Here is a 24,467-nt window from a genome sequence, read left to right as displayed (position 1 = left end):
TTATCAGCCCAGATTTCCCCCAGAAGGCCCCAAATTTGTAATTTCTGCTCTAGAAACTGAGTTCAGGATCTGATCAGTTAAGATGATCAAAACCCACTCACAGAAATGACTTCATTTAGTTGCCATGCAATATTATACTCTCTGCCTCTGGAAAGAATAGAATTCTCTGCTATTTTTAAATCCACTACAGGGTGGATATGAGGAGCCACCTGCTAAGTTCATTTGTTCATTCTGTAGATATTTAGAGTGCTCCTGCCCTATACCAGACACTGGGAACACAGTGGTGAACCGAATCTTAGGGAAGTTTAATATGTAGCACAGCACATCAAAAAAAATATGAAGCATCTGTCTCTAGTTTAAAACTGTTAAAAAATATGAAGCTCATTACTCAGTCAGTGGTGAGGATTACAAATACAGATGGGCAAAACCTGAAACAGAATGACACTTCAGTGATGATTTTTTTTCAGATGAGGCTGATGCCCAGAAAAACAAAGGCTAATCAAAGATCACAGAGGACTTAAAATTATAACCCAGAGCTCCTGCCCTTAGTGCAAGCCCCTTTTATCCCTCTGTGCTGCCCATTTCCCTAAATCCAAGAGGATTGATAAAGGATTGTCACAGTACTAATTCTGATGGCAAAGTGCGTAAGGTGACAGACCTTATTACAAAGTTTTTAAGGGAATACTGATGCTTGAAAATAGGTATGCACTGTCTGAAAACACTGAAACCATTAAGTAAAGTGACCTAAAAAGGACTCATAAGGGAACTGATGATTCTCTCAATTTGATCAAGCATACTACAAGAGGAACTGAATCTAATTTTCTCATTTTCTCTTCAGTAGAACAAACCAGGTGGTTAAACTTTGTCTTCTTCCTAAGTCAAAAACTCTGCAGTGAGTTGGAAGCTATTACGAAATGGCTAGATTTTGAATATGGATGGCATTATACAATGCTACTGTCCAGTGGGTAAGGACAAATAACAAATTAAGTCAGAGGTTCCCAACTGATGTATATTTGGAACCATTCACAGGTGTGCTCCCAAATTTCGAATAATCTATAAAATGAAGTCTTGCTCCACCAGAGTGCTGGTCACTGATATGCTCTCTTTCTAGGACGTGGAAGACAGCTTCTGTGCTGTTGTGGCTGGTGGGGCCATACCAGAACTACATACCAGAAGTTCTGGCCAAGGGAGTGAGTGGAAGTGACATGTCCATACCAGGGAGGAACGTGTAATTGCTGGTGTACAGCCTTGCAGTCTTCCCTTTGGCATGACCATCCAGAAAGTTCAATAGTGGCTGTTCCACCAGCCTACATCCCTGAGTGTCTGCACCAAACAGCATATCCTTGTAGTGTACGTGCATGACATAAATCTTTGTGGTTTTAAAGCCACTATAATTTTGAGGTTTTCTGTTACAACCACATAATATATTCCTCCTGAAATACAGTGACATTTGTCCAAAAGGCTACTAACACACTCATCTAATTTGGTATGTACAGCTGGGATCTATTTGCTATTAAGAAGTAAAAAGTGTATTATAATGTGAAAGTGATTCCAAAGAACTCTAGTATTTATTAAAATCCCAGATCATTACTGCTAGGTCTTTGGATAGCAGCCTTCCTACCACTAGAGGGAGCTATCTGCTTTGTCTTCTGCCTAACACGGAGCACCAAAAAGATGATAAACTTCCAGCTACACCTGGGGAGAAATGAATTCTAGCCTAGATACTTTTCCCCCCTCAACAAGTCATACTGCCTTAGTGCTAGGCTAGCTGGATAGAAGCTCTGAAATGCTCAGGCACCCCAAAAGGCTGATTCAATCTGAATCAGAAGTAAGGTTCAGAAATGTATACTTTTTTTAAAATAAAAAGCTCCCCAAACACTTCTGAAGCACAGCTAAGTTTGCTAACACTGAGTGTAGAAGATTTCAAAAGAAATGGTCCTTTTCAATCAAAGAGTTTTGCCATCTACAGGGCATTTCTGACAAGGATCAACATGTAAGTCCAACTAAATTAAAAACAGAACCTCCTAAGAACAGAACTTCAAAAAAAGCACTTTATAATGACAACAAACCACAGGAACAAAACATAATTATCTTCAAATTTAAATTTATTAAGACATTCAGCTATGTCTGTCAGTCTACATCCAAATTTGCTACTAAAAATAAAATAAAGTCACATCCCACATTAGGAATACCGAGGTCTGAAAAACACTTTTTGAGCCAAGCCTATTGTATAAATAAATGACTAGTTTCTTTTCATATCAAAATTCCCATAAAAAATTACATTCCCCCCTCCCTAGTTCTACCTGTAGCCATGATGAATGTAAAAATTTAAATATGACATATCCTTGTCAAAGGTGCAAAGTCTATTAACAGCTTTAAAAGTGGCATTTGCAGAGTGTGATCATACAGTTATGTACTCATTCCCAAAGTGCAAATATTGCCATAATTTAACACTGTTTTGATTCAGTTGCAAGAATTAAACATTACACAGGATTGAAAAGTACACCCAGGGCCTCCATCAGTGCCCTAAAGCCCTTCCCACTTTGGTCTCCTTCACTAAAGTGGACTCCAAAGTGTTCATTAGAGTTTTAGTTTACTTCACACAGCCAGCGAAGTATACAACATATTAACAAAAGTTTCATATACATCAAAATATTGAAGACTCCGTCATAAAGTTCAAGAGTCTCAGATTACATGAATGCACCCGCAAGGCCCAAGTGCCCACCCACCCCTTCCCTAAAGCACATATGAAGTATGAGCGTGCTTCAATCTTTGAATACAATCAATGCTTCTTCATCTTTGATTTCATTTCAGTGCTGTACAAGACTCAATAATCACCTGACTGAGCTCCAATCAACTGAGGAGAAATGGGGTGGAGGTGAGGGCTGGTTGCTATTCAGACTTGATAATGAGAGTGATCTGTCCCATGGAGAGTGAAAGTTCAGTTCCACTTCTGCCTCCTTCTTTCCATGCTGTCCTCATGCTCTTTATCCTCACTTCCTCAGTCCCTTCAACACTCAAAATGATTTTATTTCTCTCTCACACATATCAGGGGCAGTTTCTGAAGTTGTTGAGGCTGAATTTTCTTCACAAACCTCTATAAAACATCAGCATAGAACATACGAATACATTTTGATTAGCATACATTGCAAAATTTCTCCCACAATGTCAGGGGATGAAAGTAGGTGGTCCCCACTGAGAGTACTTCCTGGATTAGATCCTTGGAATGTCAGTTTCCTGCCTGATCATCTCATTTTCATTCCTCAAATCAGAACATGAATTCCATCTTGAGTTAACTTCTCCTCCAGAGTATCAAAGCATCATTCCTGCTGCTTCTCCTCTAGGCTGATTCAACAGCATGTGCTTCATCTTTTGCGCTGTGTGGATATTCTTTGGGGTCAAAAGCCCCTTCCTGGTTATCTGGTCGTCTGGTGATGCGCTCATTATTGTCCCTAGAACCTTCCTGTATCCTGGTCCCTGGAGTATGCTCTTGGCCTGGGGGTTCAGTACCTTCCTGAAACATGACATTTTGCTCAGCTCCAGCATGAGGCTGTAGAACTGGCTCAGTTCCTAATCCTGGAAGCTGGGAGGAGTTTTTCAGGTGGCAGTGGCACAGAGGGCAGGTCTCTTGGACATACAGCCATTTCTTAAGACAGCCTGCATGGAAAAAATGACTGCAAGGCGTGATCACAGCAGATTTCATGTCCTAAAAGCGGGGGGAAAAAGATACCTTATAAATGTCTGTATTCTAGAATCTTTGGTGCTATCCCCAAAGTTCTGGTTCTAACATTTCTTTCCCACAATAGAAAATTTGTAACAGATCTTAGAATAAAACTTACTTTATATATCAGTAATAATCCTGCTGCCATCACAGATCCCCCTTATACAAATAATGCAAGAAGTACTGGCTAAGTACTTTCTAAAAGTGAAGGAAAAACCAAAAAATGAGGAAGAAGCTACCTTTATAACTGGGTTTTGCCTTAGTATGAAATGCAAGTGTTACACAATTGTTGCAGTATGATTACTGGGTCTCCACTGGTATGACAAGAGAGTATAATTACAACCTCAGAAAATCTGATGAAGACAGGACTTTTTCTACAGTTTTGCTTCAACACAGCTGAACAGATTATGATGAAATTATTGGCAAGGAGACAAAATCGGCCATATAATACCAGGGTATTGGCAAGGAAGTGGCAATCTCTCATTAGGGACAATGTATATACCCAGTTTTCAAGAATTGGTCTATACAAGCCAGTGTTTCTCAACTTGCATAAGAACCACTTGTTAACACATAGTCTTGGGCCACCCAAGACCTACTGAAGTGGGATATGTAACGACGGGATTCGTAAAATCTATAGTTACAACAAGCCACCTGTGTGACTTTTATACACTCACATTTGATAACCACTGGAATAAGGAGTGGTGTACTTTGCATTAATATTCCTTGCATAAGATATATATGAAGAGAGAAGCCTGAAAACATGAAGTTAAAGTTATAAAGACATACGTTTCGTGAATCAACCATTAATTTTGTTTAAAGTCCCAAAACAAGCAGGTGTGGATATCCCAGAAATTCCTTGCCAAGAACTGGTAACACCTGGGAGTCAACTTTTAAGCAGAAAGCCATCCAAGGAAAAGCAGCCAGCTGGGAAGATAAGCAGTTTTACTCTCATTTTCGATGTGATATCAACAGGTAGTTCTAGCACCTCAAAAAAAGTGATGTGACAACAGGAAATACAAACAGGACTCTTGAATCCCTGAGATGGAATATTCAGACATCAGCGGCTGAAGCTGAGGTGCTCCGACTCTGTTTTTGATGTGCTTTGTCCTGAGTACAATGAGGCTACCTAGCACAAAAGAGCTAGGGTTCACTTTAATAATAAACTAAGAGAATGGCTACTTTGAAGGGAGGCAGGAACCCTACATTACTCCTCAGACCCCTCAAATGCAAAACCACCTGGAGAACATTGTTTAGCTAGGATCAAAAAGTATGTTCTAATCACAATAAAAAATTGATAGTTGTATTTTACTATTAGAAAAAAATTATTTAAATATGCACAAAGTTAAATATACACAAATACATACATACCCCGCCTAAACTACAAAAGCAATCCTGAAGTAAGAATATCCCCTGTATATTGTTGACACTGTCTATAGTTTTATTCTACCAGCCTACACTCTTTGAGAGTGACTTTAAAAATGGGACATAGTTTCTGCTGTTGGCCATCATCTCTGTCCATTATTTCCAACAGTGCAGCCTCTTGCACAGGTGACTGATGATTAAACTCTAGGTCTTTTTGTTGTTGTTTTATTTACAAAGTGATTTAAGTACTACCTTTAATTTGTAATAGAAGGCAATCATCAGGCTCTTTATGGTGCATGTGCTAAAGACTATAGGTAGGCCAACTTCAATTTTACATCAATTTGGTAGCCTTTACCACATTCACCCACTCCCACCAAATGCTTGTACCCTCGGATACTTAGCAACCCACAGGTGGGCACATATTCTCTCTACTTATGCTAGGTACATGAATATTTCTTCCCCACTCTGGGAATACTAGAGAGAAAAGAGTCAGAATTTTGGCACACCACTTTTCAGGAGTTGCTGACCCCTCATGGATAGTATATTCAATAGTCCGTGTGAGTGTGTATTCAGGAGTAAATATAAAATGCACCTGACCTGTTTTTCCTTTATTTATGGGTGAGCAATAATGTTGAAAACAACAATACATTAGAACCCAAGGGACTAAATGTAAAACTTAATTTAGAAATAAAATGGAAATATTTTATCAGGTCTGTAATATAATTTCTGAGGTCCATTTTTTTAATCCAGAAGATAATTTTGCCTAGAAATTTAAGTTGAATTTGGTTAATATGGTTACAGTCCCTATGGTTACAGTCCCAAGGGATATACTGTATGACTTACCCAAACAGATTCTTATTGAAGGAGTTACCTGATAACAGATGGCACAAATATCATTGTGTTTCTCAAGTTGCTCTTTCGTAGCAATGGGTAACGATTTAATCTTATTCACAGCATCCCTGCGGAGAAGAAAGCTCTTCCACCCCAGCTGGGCCCGAAGCCACACGTTATAGTAGGAATGAATGAAGATGATCATTGAGCCCATCACTGTCCATTCTCCAAAGATGGTCTCTGAGACGCCATAGGCCACCACACAGAGGGCCACAAGAAACTCCAGCAGGCGGTAAGTGCCGTTCACATAGTAGATGACATCATCCATGTTTTCCACTGGCTCTTTTCTGAATTCCTCAACCATAAATAAGACATAAATAAAAAGTGTTCCTAGAACCTGAAAAAAAAAATGTACGTATCTTGAAATACGATCACTAAGATACTTTTTTCATAGGCTTTAAACAATAACACATTCTTGGTGTTTTTAGGATGCAATATTTCAAATATACAGAAGAGTATCCAGGGAAAAAAATGTTTTAATAAATAAAAAATCAACTCTAAAGAGAAGACACTGATGTAACTAAAATGTGGGTGATCTTAGTAATCCAGGCATAGATAACAAAAAGCCACACCGTCAGACATGACTTTCCTAAAATGATTCTGATGAGTAATCAATTTTTTGATTCATCTTTTTCCCTTATTCCTTAGGTCACCAAACCTTATCAACTCCATCTTAATTTTCCTCATACCATAGTCATTCCTGTTCTACAACTCTCAAAGAAGTTTTACTTCTGCAAAAAATAATGAATAACTCTTCACTGTGTTATGTTTTCTTTTACTTCTTAACTTAGGTAGCAAAGATATTCCTTTAAGTTACAATAAGCTTATCATTTCTAGGGCAATATTTTGTGTGTGCATGTCTGTGAAACATGTATCATGTCTGTATGTGTGTAATACACATCATATACATATATATTTATATACGTCATGAAACTATTGGTATTTTTGAGTGGAATTTAATTTAAAAAACACACTCCAAATAAGCTCTAACACAAGCTCTAAAAACTTTTAATATTTTAGTTACTTATCAATTTAAGATTTATATGACATCTCTGTATCATACCATTTTGAAAAAGAGAAACTGAAAGGCTTAATTACCTTCATAAAAAATACAGTGACATGAATAGGTTTATGTAATATTTTCATAACCTGCCATCTAACTCCTGTGCTCAAATAAATGTAATGTGTTCTAGTAAAGAGAGAGAGAAGTTATCACCTGAATAGTCCACTTACAATCATTCATCTTGAAAAAATTTAATTCCTTTTCTGGGAGGAAAAATAACAAAATCAGTTATTATACAGTGTTAATTAATCATAGGCTTACCTGAAGAGAGGTAAGAATGCTGCTGGAAATAATGATAAGAAGCCAAAAATCCATGTGGAAAAACTGGCAAATCATATAAGCCATATAAGCAGGGAATACCAATAAAAATAAACAAAGGCTTACAGCACGGAAGTGTTTCCACAAGCTCCTGGAGAAAGACAAAATTATTCTTTTTAAGTGCCTGCCACCTAGTAGCACAACCACTCACATCAGCAGCTAACATCTCTGGTGCCAAGATCAAATTTCACAAATTCCCACTGAACACCCTTCTCCATACCAGTTACTATACTAGAGTTCAGACCAAGTCACAGAGGCTTGGCATGTCAAAGCCACCACACTCAGTCAATTGCAAAGTACAGCTGATTTTCTTTTGTTCCTCAATAGTTTGCTTTCAATTGCTACTCCTAGCAATTTCAAATTATTTCAGGCTTTTGTAGCCTTAAACCTTAACAATTTCAATAATTTTTCCTGGTTAAGACAGGGAGTGAGTATTAGAATAATCTGTGGTCTTTTTCAAATCTTATGACACCCTCTTCCCACTCATTCCACTTGTGATGAGAATCTCTGCTACAGAGAGTGCAGTGTGACTAACACGAATGACTCTCCAATGAGCAGGTATACTCATCCTCACATGTGTTGTGGTCAGGGTAAGTGGGAGACGTGAGAGCAACTGTAGTGTAAGATCTACTAGCTGGTTTTCCTCCCTCCTCCAGCCCTGTCTATCCAGGACACTACCAGCCAGACGAATCTTCCTAAAGCTCTACTATCGTAATATTTTCAACACTGTCTCTAAATTCTTGAGTCTGGCATTTGAGGTCCTCCACTCCTAATTTTTCCATCCAAGCTTGTCAAATCTGTTCCTCATAAACCAAGCTGGTTAACTAACTGCCCTCTCAGCAAAACACAAGCACTCTTACGTCCCACTAGAAATTCCTCCATCATGCCCTCCATTTCTCTAAACCCTTTAGGCTAGTTCAAGCTAAACAACTTTGGCTTTCAATTGAAATAAAGCTCATGGCTACAAAAAAATTTAAGCTGTTTTAATTAAACATCAACATCTGTGATATGTTCTCAAATCCAGGTAAAGCATCTCAAAGAGACACAAATAACATAAATCATCTTTCCTACCTTTAATTATAATATAGTCAGGAAATAAAAATTACCACACACAAGGTCAAATGCTATACAGTGTGGTCCTATCATAATCAGTAATTCAGAGAAGAAAGTTAATTATTATGGTGAAAATTAAAGCCGCATACTTTGGAAAGTGTTTTACATTTTTTCTTGTCAAAACTAATAATAATAATAATAATAATCAGAAATTAAGGAACAAATGTAAACTTGTCAGTAGCTTTGCTTTGAGATTCAGCAATTTTAACTTTTTAAAGAAAGGCAGTAGCTGTACTGTGTTAGATGATGAATTATAGATCTAATAGGGCAATCTGCCTTAAAACCTTAAATATATTTTTTTAAATCAAGCCAGCTATGATTTATATGAAATATGTACATATTTATAAACACATGCATATATTTAAGCACACACACAGAAATGTATATACAACGTTATGTCAAGAGTTTTACATTTATGTCTAATTTTAATACAGGTGGATATATACACACAAACATATACATAGACACACATATATGTCCTTATCTAAATAGTTAAAATTAAATAAAAGCAAATTTCAAATAAAATATAAAAAGAATAGGGGAAAGTTACATTGAAACCTTGTGCAATTAATAGGTTAAGCACTTTTTATAAAAATGACAACCCATTTCCTAAGGTATTTGCCTTTTGAAAATTTGCTACATAATTTGAATAAGTAGACTATAGTTCTAATATTCCTTTTTAAAAACTGCAATAAAATTTACAGATAAAATAACCAATCATTTCTATGGCTAAAACTAACTCACGCATCCTCCTAAGCTAAACGTGGAAATTACCTACAGTTCAAGCAACTCCAAAGACATATTTATGAAGATTTTCCCCTTAACAACTATTTCATTAACAGAAAAATTGTTTCATGAACTAGTAGTATCATCTCTTAATTGTCCTCTAACTTGAGAATTAGGATGCTTTTCCTTTCCTTTTTTAATTCCCAGTACACTGAACTGAATTCATCACAATCCTTGATTGACGATGTACTATCATCATTGGTCTGTGTATGTCCCTCCTTTTACTTAGTCAGTAATCTAATTAACTATTGTCAATAATGTAACAAGCATTTATGAACCCACTTCCCACATACAGGCGAAGGCCTGGACAATAAACCACATCTAATGACAGGGGCAGGCCTGCCTATATATACCATGTTCTCGCCCCTCTGCCCCACGAAACCACTATCTTGAATCCTGTGTGCTTCATTCTCTTGCCTGCTTCCCTTTTTATAGTTTGGTTTTATCTATATGTATTTCTAAGCATTACAAATTTTAAAATTTTGTTTTTAACATAAAAATAATATCCTACATTATGATCTTTTTGGATTTACTTTTTTACCTCGTGCTGCTATGATCATTCATACTGATTTGTGGGTCACTATTTTTAACATAGCACTGTGACTATTATCACATTTTATCATCTACTTTCTTGTTGCATTGGCATCTGGGTTGTTCCCAGGCTTCTGGTGAGGTGAACTGTTCTACGAACATTCTTCTACATGTCTCCTACTGTACACATGCAAAAGTCTTTGAATATATACCTATGAGGAGATCATGCCAAACTCTCTTCCAAAGTGACTACACCACTTTACAATCTCATCAGTACCATGGGATATCCTGTGGAGCTACAACTTCCCCCATCATAGATATTGGCAGACTTTTTCCCTCCCCTTTCTATCTCCTTCCTTTTGATTGTGTGTAAAACAGTATCTCACTGTAGCCTTCACATTTCCCTTATCATGAATGATGCTGAACTTTCTTCATGTCTGCATTTTTCTCTTTTCCTAAATGCCTCATCAAGTTTTTTGTCCATTTCTCTGACTGATGTGTAGGAGCGATTCTTCATCAGGAGTGCATACTAGAAATATTTTCTTCCAGTTTGTAATGACCATTTCTAACTTAAAAACTGCTATTAATTCTAATATTAATCGTTAAATGTATTAATCTTTTCTTTCATAGTCATAGTCAATCTCAGTCTTCCATAGTCAGTTCTGTCAGTTTAAGAAATCTTTTCCTACTCAAACATATACTAATCTCAGTGGAATTTTAACTTTCTGTTTTCGACATTTAAGTCCCTAACATACTGGAGTTATTTTGTTTATAATGCGAGATAGGAATCCAGTGTTTTTCTAGCTTCATTATAGAGTAGCACCTGTCTCCACTCATCTGGCATGCCACTTCTGTCATATACCAGAGTTCCACCCATATGTGGGTCAGTCTAGGGTCTCTATTCCACTGGTCTACCTTAAGCCAACATTACAAATGTCTCACAATATCTCCTGCCATGAGTGAAATACTTTAAAAATTGCCTCATTTATTTCAATATTGGGATTACAATGACTTCACAGAGTGAACTGGGGGGTATTCCTCTTATAGTTTGAAAGTATTTGTTTTAAATAATCTGCCAAGTGTGGTGGTGTGCACGTGTCCCAGCTCCACAGAAGGCTGAGGCAGGAGGACTGCTTGAGCCCAGGAGTTCAAGTCCAGCCTGGGCAACATAGCAAGATTCCATCTCTAAACATAAATAAATAAATAAAATAGGGATAACTGTCCTTTGGAATTTGGTAGAACTTGCCTGTAATATCATCTGGCTCAAGAAGTTTGCCAACTGCTTTAATTTCTTTAACTGTTATAGAACTATTCAACTTTTTAGTTCTTGAGTCAGTTGTGGTTAAGTGGCATTTTTCTCTTAACTTTATTTCATTTGTTTTAAAAAGTACTGGCATGTAGCTGATGGTTAGTCTCTTATTACTGTAGGCAATGGTGGGAGGGAAGAACAGAACAGAACAGTTCATGTCTATTTTTCTTCCCACAGCCAAGAGGGCAGCCTCTCCTGCCTCAGGTTAATGCAGCTGCAGCCACAAGGAATAACACAGACACCAGTTCAAAGTACCCCAGACCCACATACAACGCTTCTCAGTTTGCTCCTTTTTCTCTCAATCTCCTCTGCATCTAATTTTGGAGAAAGCCAGTAGTGAGGACAGTTCAGTATCCTGGGAAGACCCAGAACAGCATCTACCGATTCTTATAGTAGTGGAACAACATATTATATCTCTTTTCTAAATATTAGTTTTATCAATATATACTAAATTAGTGTAATTAATAACAAATGACATTGACAGAGATGACAAAATACTGATTGTACTTAGGTCAAAGAAATCTACTTTTCAGATCTACTAAGTGGCTATTTAATTGCGCTCACCCTTGAGTTCAACATTTTAAACGCTTCAGTCAAGAAACCTTAAACCTCACAAACAAATGTGAAATAACTACAATCAATTATGATGATTAAGAAAATCTGAAACATGTCTAAGAGTTTGAGCTTATTTAAATTGATTTTTCAGCCATCCTACCACTTGAGAAAATTATATAGAATGTTTGGCAATGTGTGTTATGGGGATACAAAGATGAATCTGATGTACTATAATTAAAATGCTAATTTGGAATGTTTTAGAAATCAGCTGATACAATTCTACCTCCCAAGAGATTAGCTGTTCCCTTACTATAAAAGGCTACCAAAGAGGCAATAAATTCAGATGTATTTCTATAATCAATAATCAGAATGCGGACAGAGCACTAGAAAAAAAACAGTGACACCGAATTTTAAGAAATTCCTTACAGAATTTCCTTGTATAAACTACAATAAAAAGACTGTATCTTTAAGGAACTAAATAATAGTTTGGCTTTTATCCCTCACAAAAATTTCTGGATACCTCAATTATCCTGATTTAATCATTATGCAATGTATACAGCTCTCAAAATATCACATGAACCTCAAAAATATATACTATGTATCAATAAAATATACAGAGTTTAAAATTTTACTATAATGCAAGATGTATATGAATCCAACTATTAATTTCATTTGGTCCTATAAATTGTCAAGAATCCTTATAATCCAGTCAGTTGAAATTGTCTAAAACTCCATCAAATTAGGCTGTTTTTCCATAAATGTCTATTTTATGATTACCTGAGAGCCTCTATTTTTCCTCTCCTTCATTTGCATTTCACTTAATGCTTTCTCTCCTTTAACTAATTTACACAGAATAAAATTACATATTATTTATTACATTTATGCTAGACTAAATTTTATGCTCTATGTTATTAATTTTAAAACTGGACAAATATAAAAAGTATTAAATTCATCTGAAGCAGAAAAAGTTAACTTATAATTACATGGCCTTTGATGTGATTTTTAACTAAAAAATCTTGAGAGAAAAAAACAAAAGTCAAGTAAGTCAAACATCTCATATAGGAAAAATAAAAACATAAACTTGTTGAATTAACCTAAGCTAATACCAATTACCCATATCCATTTTCTATCTCTAAATATTCCCTAAATATTTAGACAACAAATGCATGTAAAGAATATTACATGAGTTAATTTAAAGAATATTAAGAGGTTTCTTACTTGTCTCTAGATGCTCCCAGTGCCAAAACAATAGGATCTGCAATTTCTAACATAGACTGTAGGATAGAAGCTACGACAATGAAAAGGATAATACTGAGCAGGAATGCCCGATGAACAACCTGCAGTTCTATCAGCCCAGTCTGCACTGCCAAGATTAACAGCGTTACTCCTTCTGTCATGCCCCTAAAAAAAGCATACATTTTCAGAAAACATAAAATAATCTGAATCTCATTTAATTCAAAGAGAAAAATAATCCAAAGGCTTAGACTCTTGTTACATATTTTAAAATCTATTCTGACTTAATCCAGACTAAAAACCTGATCAGTATATTAACTTTATAACACTAATGAAATAGTCATATATATCACTACATGTGCAAAGGCATAATAGCTATTATTTTACCACACGATGAGGGCAAAAATAATAACGTCTAAGACAAATAGAAGTTTTCCAACCAGACTTTGTAAATGAGCCAGATATTAATATCAAATACTGTATAGAAATCAGATTTTAACAAGGCTAAACTTCAAATGGGAAAAAGCAAGCTTCTGAAAATCTCTTAAAGAAATCTAGGAAAGGAAGGTGTCCAATATTCACCATAATGTGTTAATACATACAATACAAATACATCTTTAACATGGAAATGTATTTTTTTAACCCAAATGTTGCAACCATTCAAAAAAAACTCTCCAATCCCATTTCTTCTAAAATTCATCAGCCAAAGAAATTCATCATTACTTCCTCAAGTTATCTATAGTATTTACATTTCTAGACATAATCAAGGAAGAACTTACCGATTCATGGCAGGATCATTCATGAAAGCTCGATAACCCTGCAAGTAAAACTTGCAGAGTGTGAGAACACCCAAGGCAACAAAAGAAACAGTGAAGACCAAACCCAAAAGAGAGTAAGGAGTGCTGCAGCATTCCGCAATACTGGAAAAAAAGAGGGGGAAATTAACAGACGTAAACTTTCCATTTGGAGTAAAAACATTAAGGACTTTAAATAATCACCAAGCTTGATTTGATCCTCATTAATTAAAACATCCTAAACCAAAATTTGAGGTGAAATCACCCAATTACTCCATTAATAATTTAACCATCTTATTCATCTTCAAACCCACATTTTTCTATCTCATTGGCAAATATGCAGTACATAGCACCAGATCTGAAACAAGGTCTTATTTTATTATCTATCATCTTCAAATATAGTAAAATTCAAAGAGCCTAAATCTTCACATCTTAAGAAATATATAATTAGCATGCTGACAAGTATTCAAAAGAAGCTTGTACAGTTGCCCACTGTTCTTCCTGAAAAATGTTGGCTGTTCAAATTGTTCACTGCGCTACATTATAATATGAATACTTGCTGCGACTCCTTATTTGACCAAACTGCTATGGAGCAGGGTGTATCACTCCTCCTACTCCATCAGTATCTTACATACTACTGGTATTTTAAAATTTAGGTTGAGACAAAGGCATTTTTTAAAAAAGGAGTTACTTCAAAAGCATGCCCAAGAATTTGATCCAAGACTATTTAAAAATAATTTTAATATTAATTTTTAACATAAAAGTTTGCTATGATACTATTCATAAGGATAACTGGAAGACATTACATTAGAACTTGGAAATATTTTCATTGAACTTCTTAGATACTAACTTCTATGTATTTTATAAATACATGTACTATTATGTACTGAGATGGATTTAGCATTTACACAATATCTATCTTATATATACATATATTTATTTGAGACAGGGTCTTGCTCTGTTGCTAGGCTGGAGAGCAGTGGTACAATCATAGCTCACTGCAGCCTTGAACTTCCGGGCAAAAGCAATCCTCTCCCTTCAGCCTCCCAAGTAGCTAAGACTGTAAGAGCGTGCCACTGTGCCTGGCTAATTTATTCTTTATACAGACAAGGTCTTGCTATGTTGCCCAAACTGGGCTAAAACTTTCTGCCTCAAGCGATCCTCCCACCTTGGCCTCCCAAAGTATTGGGATTACAGGCTTGAGCTAATGCTCCCAGCCCTTATATAGTATCTACATCTTAAGATTTAAATTTCAAAGAAGAATTTCACTTATATGTATGAGGAATTCATTCAGGCAATCAATGCTTGTCCTTTACTATGCAGCTCCATGCTTCTATATAGTTATCTTTCCTACACAATTGCTTATTAGTTGGTTTTTATGTGAAAGCATCTAATTTTACATGGTACCCATGTACACTATGATGAGAAAAAAAGTCTGGTTTTCTGTTAGGAACCAAAATATCTACCAATCATGGTGGCTAATAACTAGAAAAAAATAATTAATTTTATGACATTCCTACAAATTTAATTTCTGAAATGTTTGGCATTTTCACACTGAAATCATTAGTAACAATTTTAAACAAATTGTGTATAATTTTACAACATGAGAATCATGGCTGAAAACCAACTAAAATTTTACTTCATTGTTACTGAAAAAGGCTGAAAATGTAACCTAAGGTCCATACTATTTCTCTATTTTTACGGACCCTTCTCCATATTTAGAGAAATTTTTTACACCCGGACAATATGATTTAATCACGTATTGAAATAGAGCACTTTCTTTTTCTCTTATTTTAGAAAAAAAAGTGTGGTGCTATTTTTCAAAAGAGAGCATACTAAATACCAAAGGTTTCGACCTAGCTTTGGGGAAGTGAAAGAGTTTGGAAAATTTATAAAATTTTTCTTTGCTTTCTCTTCATTCAGTAACTCATTTTTATTAAATCTTAATTTCTATTTTCTAGCTGCAAAAAAACCCTTTTTTTTGATTTGCAGTTTGATCTTGTGTGCTTTATTGTTGGTTGGTGTGTTTGTTTAGTCAGGGTATTCTGGTAAGCTCCCAATCTCTTTTTCTAAATAAGTTGTTTTCTGGCAAAGAAACATAAACATTACCCGGCACACAAAAGCATAAATAAGAACAGAGAATAACTCTTACAGAGATATAAATTAACAAAAGAACCAATATGGGAACTTCTCAAAGCAAATTACAACATTCTTATCATGAAAAAAGGCAATCTATCCTGGCTATGCATAGAAGATGAAGAGAAAAAAATTATGTTAGCAAGGTATCTAAACTTCATAGAATATCTGAATATTATTTTCTTACTTTGTAAGTAAGTCCAAATGCATTCATGGCTTAGTAAATTGTTAAGCCTATTGCACTATGCTATATCTCATCTTACTGTGCTTTGCAGCAGGTAACAATCTGGTTTAAAGCACCACCAATTCAGTCTCACGCTGAGGTTATTATCCTAAACACAGAACTGTCTCTCTTTCTCTTTAAATTCAGTTACTTTTGGGGTCATTTTAAAAGTCTTCAGGCCAGGCGCAGTGGTTCACACCTGTAATCCCAGGACTTTGAGAGGCCGAGGTGGGTGGATCACCAGAGGTCAGGAGTTCAAGACCAGCCTGGCCAACATGGTCTCTACTAATAATATAAAAATTAGCCAGGTGTGGTGGCGCATGCCTGTAATCCCAACTACTTGGGAGGCTGAGGCAGGAAAATTGCTGGAACCTGGGAGGCGGAGGTTGCAGTGAGCCGAGATTGTGCCACTGTACTCCGGCCTGGGCGACAGAGCCAGACTCCATCTCAAAAAAAAAAGTCTGCATAAAACCTCCATAATACTTACATCAAAAACAAATAGTCAAATTTACTTAACACTAAATTAATCGTTAAAATGTATTTGACTTTGACATCAACTTACTGCATGTTTATAGAAGCTACTTATAATTGTTATTCATTTTTAGAAAGTTCAAAATCTGATTCAGTACCAATATAAGTTTATCCCACTTATTTGTTAAAACAGGTTTCTGTCCCGTATATTTTTAATGATATTTACATTTGTGTTAATGCCTTCCTAGTAACATGCTCCTTAAGGATAGTAAACTTGTCTTAAATTTCTCATAGCCTACACCACTTAGTACAGTCTTCCATCATACTGGATGGCTGAGAAACAATGACTATTAACTAGAACTTAAAACTGTTATCTACCTATATTTACTTTATAGGAGGACAAATTTTCATCCCTACTTTTTAAAGTGACAATGAGCGGGGGAACCAAGATGTATATTCAGGTACTAGATTCTGAGAATATAAGATTCAAACTCAAGAGTGGAAAAAATAACAAATGTGGATCTAGCATAAGCTCACAATAAAATGGGAAAATGACTCAAATGACATGAGATTTAAAAAGACACAACAAAACAAAAACCCCTAAATATTAAAAACTGAGTCTTAGCATCATTTTGGGTTAGACCAAGCTTGACTAACCTGCAGCCCAGGACAGCTTTGAATGCAGCCCAACACAAATTTGTAAACTTTCTTAAAACACTATGAGATTTTTTTTTTACGAGTTTTTTTTTTTAAAGCTCATCAGCTATTGTTAGCGCTCGTGTATTTTATGTATGGCCCAAGACAATTCTTCTTCCAATGTGGCCCAGGAAAGCCAAAAGATTGAACACCCCTCGGTTAGACAGTAAAGTACTATTATCTACCCATTTCACCAATTACCGGACTCTATCTCAATACTGAAGGCAACAGTGACATAGGCAAAGTACACAGAGTAAGTCACAGGCTTCGAACTCAGGTGGGTCTGAGTGCCAGTTCTGCTTCTTTTGGCAGTGTTACCTGGGGCAAGTTATTCCTGGTACATTTCTTCAGCTATAAAATGATAATTATAATAAAGGCACCTATCTCTTAGGGTTGCTGTAAAGATTAATGTGAGGCAAAGTGTTTAATGGTATGGTACATTTTAAATACTCAATAAATGTTATTTTTACAATATACTTTTTTCTAATTGACCCAATAATTTTAACTTGAAATTGAAAAAATACTTTTACAATTTGCTATGTACCTTTCCACAAATCATTTGCTACACTCTGGTCCAAGTGCAGCCAAATAAACCACATTATTATATTAGCACCTCCCTGCATTGCCAAACCTAGGTATCCTGTGAATGAAAATCCTACCTTAACAAAATACGAAGTTGTGTAACATGAACGATAAAAGTAATCTGCAAAACTTACTATTCCTAGATCAAAGTTTTCTCTTTCTAAGGTTATATATAGTATCATAGGCTCTTATTAATTACCTTGTCAGAAAAAGGAAAAGAAGCCTCTCACGTGATGCGGGCTGATCTCGAGTACTGAAATAGGAGTAAATCTGAAGAGCAAATAAGACGAGCCAGAAAACCATGAAAAGAACAGGGACTACCAGTTGATTCCACAGGGACATTCCCAAGGCGAGAAGGCCATATACCTCCACTACCTAAATAAAAACATAAGATAGGAAAACTTCCTGCATCACCATCGATAAGCACTTTAAACACTTAAGAGTCAAATCAGAAGTAAAATATTAAATAGCTTTTCTTTTATTCCAAGACTATTTCAGCTAAATTCCTTTAAAGTTAGCCTATATAGTTAATAAATAGTATGTTTTTTAAAACTTACTAATTTTGCATTATTATTAACACTTGACACACACTTATCCGATAGCAACAGTAAATTGCCCTAATAGTTCAGGGATAAGGTCAAAATAAGGTCATATTCAGTACAAAATAACCTTAAAAGGTAGTTTGAGGAGACATGGTAAACACTCATGTCTAATGAAAATAATCACGACTAGCATGAATCAATACAACACTGCTTGAGGCACTAGGAAAAAAATGTAAAAGTAAAAACTTCCAGGGTTTATTCAGAAATGTCACAAATGAGAAATAGTTCAATGGAAGAAGAGTACTTAAAGAGTACTTAATCACTGGAAAAAATTTTTACAGAGCAAAGATAGTTAGCAAGTCTTTTTCTCCCATACACATCAATTCCCCTTCCTCCTACTGTGTTTTTATCAAGCTATGTTTTTCCATTTGGTTTGCCAAGTGTAACACTAGGAAAAGGATATATGTTTAAAAAAAAAGGGGGCTTAATAATCTGCAACTCACTAAATTAGTTTTCTAGTTTATAAAACACTCTTCTTATGAAACTGATTAGGAAAAATCAATCACAGAATCTGATTCAATCTAAGAGCATAGGTGTAACCAAGTTTCTAGAGTTACTATGTCACGGACCAGACCCTGGTGACACAGCAGGAATTCTGCCAGGCAGCTTACAAAACCAAAATCTAGCAGTCAACTGGTCTTGCTAGAATCTCTCAGTGTGATACCAGAAATGTTTCAATAAGGTATAAAGATCTTTAAGTATTAAGTTAAAATAAATTGACTTGCAGATTATTCTAAACTTAAAATTCTTTCATCAGTAAAGCAAAGGCTTTTTCTACAACTCAGTCTATTAACTTCTATTTTCCCCAGTGACTTAAAAGAAAAAGGAAACTGCCCAACTAGCTGTGAAATTATTATCAGGCAAACTCATCATTAAGAGGCAGAGAATACTTTTCTTCTTTTCCATTCAAGAAACAGACCACTAAAAAAACCTGTCTGTTTCCATTTCTTGCTTATCTAATTCTTTCCTGGTCACACATTTTATACCCTATATTTCCGACAACTACATCTAGTTGATGTATGAATCTTACGGCAACCAACTAAACATGACATTAAAAAATGAAGGCTGAGGTTATTCAATAAATATTTAATATTCAATAAGTATTTACTGAATATTCATTATTTATTACAAACTAAGATAACCCTCATAAGACTGAATTCAAAGAAAAAATATGTATCTTAAATTTGTCATTCTTACCCTGAATACAACTATAACCCTTCCTGCCCTGCTTCCCCATGAAGCCACTCTTCAATGACTATAGAAATAATCCCTTTTCTGGAAGATCTACTCCTGGGAAAACTGCCCAAGTTAATCACTGTGTAAGACGAAGATAGAATCAGGCTAAGGCCAAAAGCTTAGAGAAAGTATTCTCAAAGATCTGCCCCTGGGGCCACAAGAGAATACCTCACTTAGCTGTATCAGTTTGTTCTATCTGAGAGCTTCCTGTACCTTAAGGACACAGTCAAGAGGTGGAAGACAGTGACATTTTAACACTCTCTTTTTATACCAATGTCAGGTTAAAATCTATTTTATATATTACAAACTATCAATTAAACCAAACAGAAACATTTATTTCCCAAATGTGTATCGTTTGTATCTGGGAGTAATTTATCTTAGAGCAAAGGCTGAAAAAAGTAGGGGAGAAACTTTTACAAAAAGCATGTTATGTTGGCAAAGTCAATTCAAGTACTGTATCTAAATGAAATCTATCATATTATAACCCAGAACTATTTAACTTTCCTGTTTAAATTAGGCACACAAAGGGAAGAAACTATAGTCACAGCAGACTATAATCAGAAGGAAAAAGCAGGATTTGACTTACAGGTATTCAATTCTTTATTATTTTTGTCTTCATTACAATAGCTAACACATATGGAACATTGTCTGCCTGGTACTAAACTCATTTAAATCTCACAGAACTCTATGAGGAAAGCACAGCTTTCATTATTAGCTCCGTTTTACACAAAGTAACGCAATTATCACAAGGTTACACAGCTAGTGAACCAGCAGCATCAGGGTATGATCTCAGATAAATCTGCTTTAAGAGAACCACTTCACTTTACTGCCTTCTCAACAGAACATAATCAAGAATCTTTCAGATGCTCCTAATTGGGCTGAAAATAGCTGCTGTTTTGAAACTGCAAAAACGAATGGTACCGTAACTGTGAAATAAAAATGAACTGTAACTTTAATGTACTTAACATTTATGTAGAATTTTATCTACCTGTTTGTGGTTGTCAGTCTTACCTGAACCAATTCTCTGTATGCAGATTTAGCAAGGTTATAAGGTACCAAAAGATTAGACCCAAGAAAATAGAGAACTTCCAATCCAGTAAAAATCATAGCAAATTTATTGATGATAACAATCGTCTCCAAAGGAACAAGGCAGAGTCGTGCTAGCAGAGGAAGCATGTGAGCTGAAAACAGCCAAATCTGCTTTGTTTTCATGACACAGGAGCATAAAGTACACACCACCAGCTGACCTAAAATAGGGAATAGAATACATTTAATTTTGAGCATTTGGCATCCACAAAATAAAAACAAACAAAAAACACTGTTGATAAGGATAATAACACAACTTTTGAAGAAATCTAACTAAAATCTCGTAGATAATATTTTAAATGAAACTTTAACTTCATCTGACTATAATTACATATTCACATGTTCTGTGAATTTTGAATACTAATTCCATAGGGCTGATCTGGAAAGAGCAGCATAAATCTCCACTGGTCGTCTGTGATGGCATGTATAATATGAAGAACACTTTAAACAATGTTTAATTCAGTATTGTGACAATTCAGTTGCTACTGTTTATACATAGCTTCTTTTCCAAAGGTACTCAGTATTTAACTGTTCTGGTCTATAGGTGAAAGCATAAAATCCAAGAGATATAATTACTTGTTCAAGATCATACTGCAACAATATTTGTTCTGATAATTTTTTAATCTTTATTTTTGGAGGGCCACGTAAACTGCCCCAAATAACTAAATCATAAGTTAAAACTCAAAACTAAATAAATTCTTCTTACTAGGGATTAGGCATGATCATTATATTAAACTCAGAAACACAGAGAAACAAAATGGGAAACTCTCAGTTTCTTAAAATCCCACAACCCAAAGGTAGCCCTAAGAACACCCTGGGGTACACTGAATGTATGTGACATGATATTTGCATTTAGCCTTTTCCAAATATTCCATAATTATAAAATGCTTTGTGTGAATAAGCTTTTACATTATGGCATCCTTGTATAAACTACTTGGAACACATTTCCTAATATTCTCTTAGGTTAGGAATTACTGAATCAGAAAAAAAACATTTTTAAAGACTTTGACACACTGTCAGACTGCCCTCCAGCAACAATTTACCAGTGTATAATGTGGCCATTTTTCTATTAACTTGCCATAGTGAGTATAATTTAGAGAGGGGAAGAACAGGGAATATTTCCCAAATTTTTTAAAATTGGCATTTTGTTGGTTACTAGCAGCACTGAACATTATCAATAAGTATATAAAAACATTTGCAACTATTTGGTGAAATGTTCACATTCTTTGCCCATTTTTTTTTCTTTACTAGAATATGTATCCTACTGCCTGATCGAAATAGTAATCCTTAGTCACATGATTGCATTTTTCTAATATGTCCCTTGTCTTAATATTTTAAATAACTTTATTCTCTTATGAAAGTATATATTGAAAATAGTCAAACCATTTTTTTTCTTAATGGTACCCACCTTTAGTGCCATGGCTTATTACATGGCTACCCCACTCAAGATTATACAAATAGCTGTATTTTCTTTTAGTAATTTTTCGCTAATTTTTAATTTTAACTTAAAAATTAATACATTTGATTTATTGTGGAATAAGAAAATAAAGATCTAAGTTTGTTTTTTGTACGTGTTTAGTTGGTTATCTCAAAACTGGCTACTGGAATCATCCATTCCTTTCTCATTAATTTGAAATGCCACTGTAGTAAACTCCAAACTCTTTTACATATTTAGGTCTATATAAGAACTTGTTACTTTTTGTTTTCAGTGATCTATTCTAATGATGGTACCACCCTGTTCCATCATACTGATTGGACAAGTCCTCTCTCATTGCTCCTTTCAGAATTTCTTGGAGATTACGGAATGTTATTTTCCAGATTAATTTAGAATCATTAGTCATATTCTCTCACTTCTTGTCAATGAAAACCAAAATGAAAATTTGGGACTTGTTTGTATTCTATCCATATACATGTTGAATATTCCTAATCCAAAAATCTAAAATCCAAAATGCCCTAAAATCTAACATGATGCTCCAAGAAAATGCTCATTGGAGCATTCTGGACTTCAGATTTTGGGATTAAGGATTTCCAAACAGCAATATAATGCAGATATTCCAAAATGTAAAAAAATCAGAAATCCAAAACATTTATGGTCCCAAGCATTTTGAATAAGGAAAATTCAATCTGTGTTAGACAAATACAAAAATGTCAACCATTTTTACATAAGACCAAACACTTATAACAATCTACTATGTCATAAATACATACGGTATTTTATCTCACAAAGCATTAATTTTGGCCTTTAAAAAACTGATACTAAAGTAATGTGAAAAATAATCATAAAGGCAGAAAGAAAAGAAAAACTCCTAATTATATAGAAAACAAGAGGCCACCAAGTGTTCATAGCTATGAAACTTAAATGTCCTTGTTGAGCACAATGTAAACTTCCTCCAAGCTCTGAAAATTCCCTTAAGTCTATGCCAGCACATGTGGTCCTCAGTGCTGGGGTTACAGACTCCCTTTATCTTCTTTCATAGAAGAATATGACTCATATGGCATATTTAAGAGAAGACTACTCCTGCTGAGGTAAAAGAAGGAAGGAGTCATATTGTTAGTGGAATTTCCCCTGAAGTTACAAAAGAATAAGTTGTTTGTCTTCTGATTTGCCTATTTCAACTTTAAACTCTGCATAAACCAAAATCCCAATGTACTCTTTAGATTTCAGGATTCCACTATTAGAAATATCTCCAAGAAGTTGGCAACCCTAAGAAATCATGGCATATTAAAATTACCTAGTTTTTCAAAAAAGTTTGTTACTGAAATGAAGAAAAACACCAGAAAATTATTTTAAAATCTAAGTTGGAAGAAAACATGTTCCTTAATAGTTTATGGACTTTGGAAAGTTGAATCTTAAGTAAACAGAAGACCATGGCCACTGATAAGAAGAGTTTTAAGAAATATGCTTCATATTTATAATACAAGTATATCCATCATAAAGTAAAACTTTATAAGCTTTCTAACTTAGCAAATATTTTCATTATTGAATGTTACTGTTAATAAATATGCCAACTCATAACGATAGTTATAAAGCAACATTATTTTTGTCCTCTGCTGTCTTTTAAAATCCACTCTGTGGAGATTAGTGATTTTCCTGCCCCTAGATAAAATCCAAGGCAAGTCCCATAACTTTTCTACTCTAGCTTAGGTTACTGTCTCAATTTAATAATAACTGAAACTTCCAAATAGATTTAAAGTTGAGACTTATCCCTTACTCTAGAGTTCAGGCATTCTAGGGAAAGCATTAATTTTGACCTTTATGCTTTAAGATAGAAAACCTGCAATTGGGAGAGGAGATGGACAGGCTGTGGCTGGCTTCTTTCTCTCTTTTGACCTAGCACTTCTCCCCCTCTCTCTGACTCACCCAGGATTGAAGTGGGTAGGGAAGAAGGAGAGGGAGGGAAGTAGGCAGGTTCCTACTTAACTGGACTCTTATAATGATGTGGTTGTTACTGGTGCTTCCTAGACTTGAGGTATCTAAAACTGATTTATTTTCCCCTGGACACTTTTATGGGTTCTTCTGAAACCGTTCCTACCACTGTGGCTCTCTCGCCTGCAGCAGTACCGTTGGTGCTTGGTATACACCCTCAAGTGGCCATTTTTGGCTCTTTTCTCAGCTCCTGGGAATCTGGAAGGTCAATCCCTGTTGAGGTCTTCTCATCCCTCTAAAAGGCCTTCTTGAACAGGACCTAAGAAAATCCTACACAGACTTTTGGGGCCCTTGTCTAGTTCACAAGAAACTTATATCCTTTGCTCTACAAT

General features: G+C 35.2%; 1 protein-coding gene across 2 annotated transcripts in view; it reads right to left on the bottom strand.

Annotated features, from left to right (window-relative positions):
• Positions 1-2,087: 2,087 nt before the first annotated feature.
• Positions 2,088-24,467, bottom strand: part of RNF145 (ring finger protein 145) — a 50,092-nt gene continuing 27,712 nt past the window's right edge. For both annotated transcript variants that reach the window (XM_030825777.1, XM_030825772.1), the window contains exons 5-11: positions 20,634-20,869; positions 17,984-18,159; positions 13,662-13,802; positions 12,868-13,050; positions 7,299-7,446; positions 5,955-6,311; positions 2,088-3,706 (exon numbers count right to left, since the gene is read on the bottom strand). In XM_030825777.1, the coding sequence (XP_030681637.1) occupies positions 3,341-3,706; positions 5,955-6,311; positions 7,299-7,446; positions 12,868-13,050; positions 13,662-13,802; positions 17,984-18,159; positions 20,634-20,869 (1,607 nt within the window). In that variant the 3' untranslated portion in view covers positions 2,088-3,340. The remainder of the gene's footprint in view (positions 3,707-5,954; positions 6,312-7,298; positions 7,447-12,867; positions 13,051-13,661; positions 13,803-17,983; positions 18,160-20,633; positions 20,870-24,467) is intronic.

The sequence above is a fragment of the Nomascus leucogenys genome, chromosome 2 (genome assembly GCF_006542625.1).
Source record: "Nomascus leucogenys isolate Asia chromosome 2, Asia_NLE_v1, whole genome shotgun sequence".
NCBI lineage: Eukaryota > Metazoa > Chordata > Mammalia > Primates > Hylobatidae > Nomascus > Nomascus leucogenys.
This window is presented reverse-complemented; position numbering and strand designations above follow the sequence as displayed.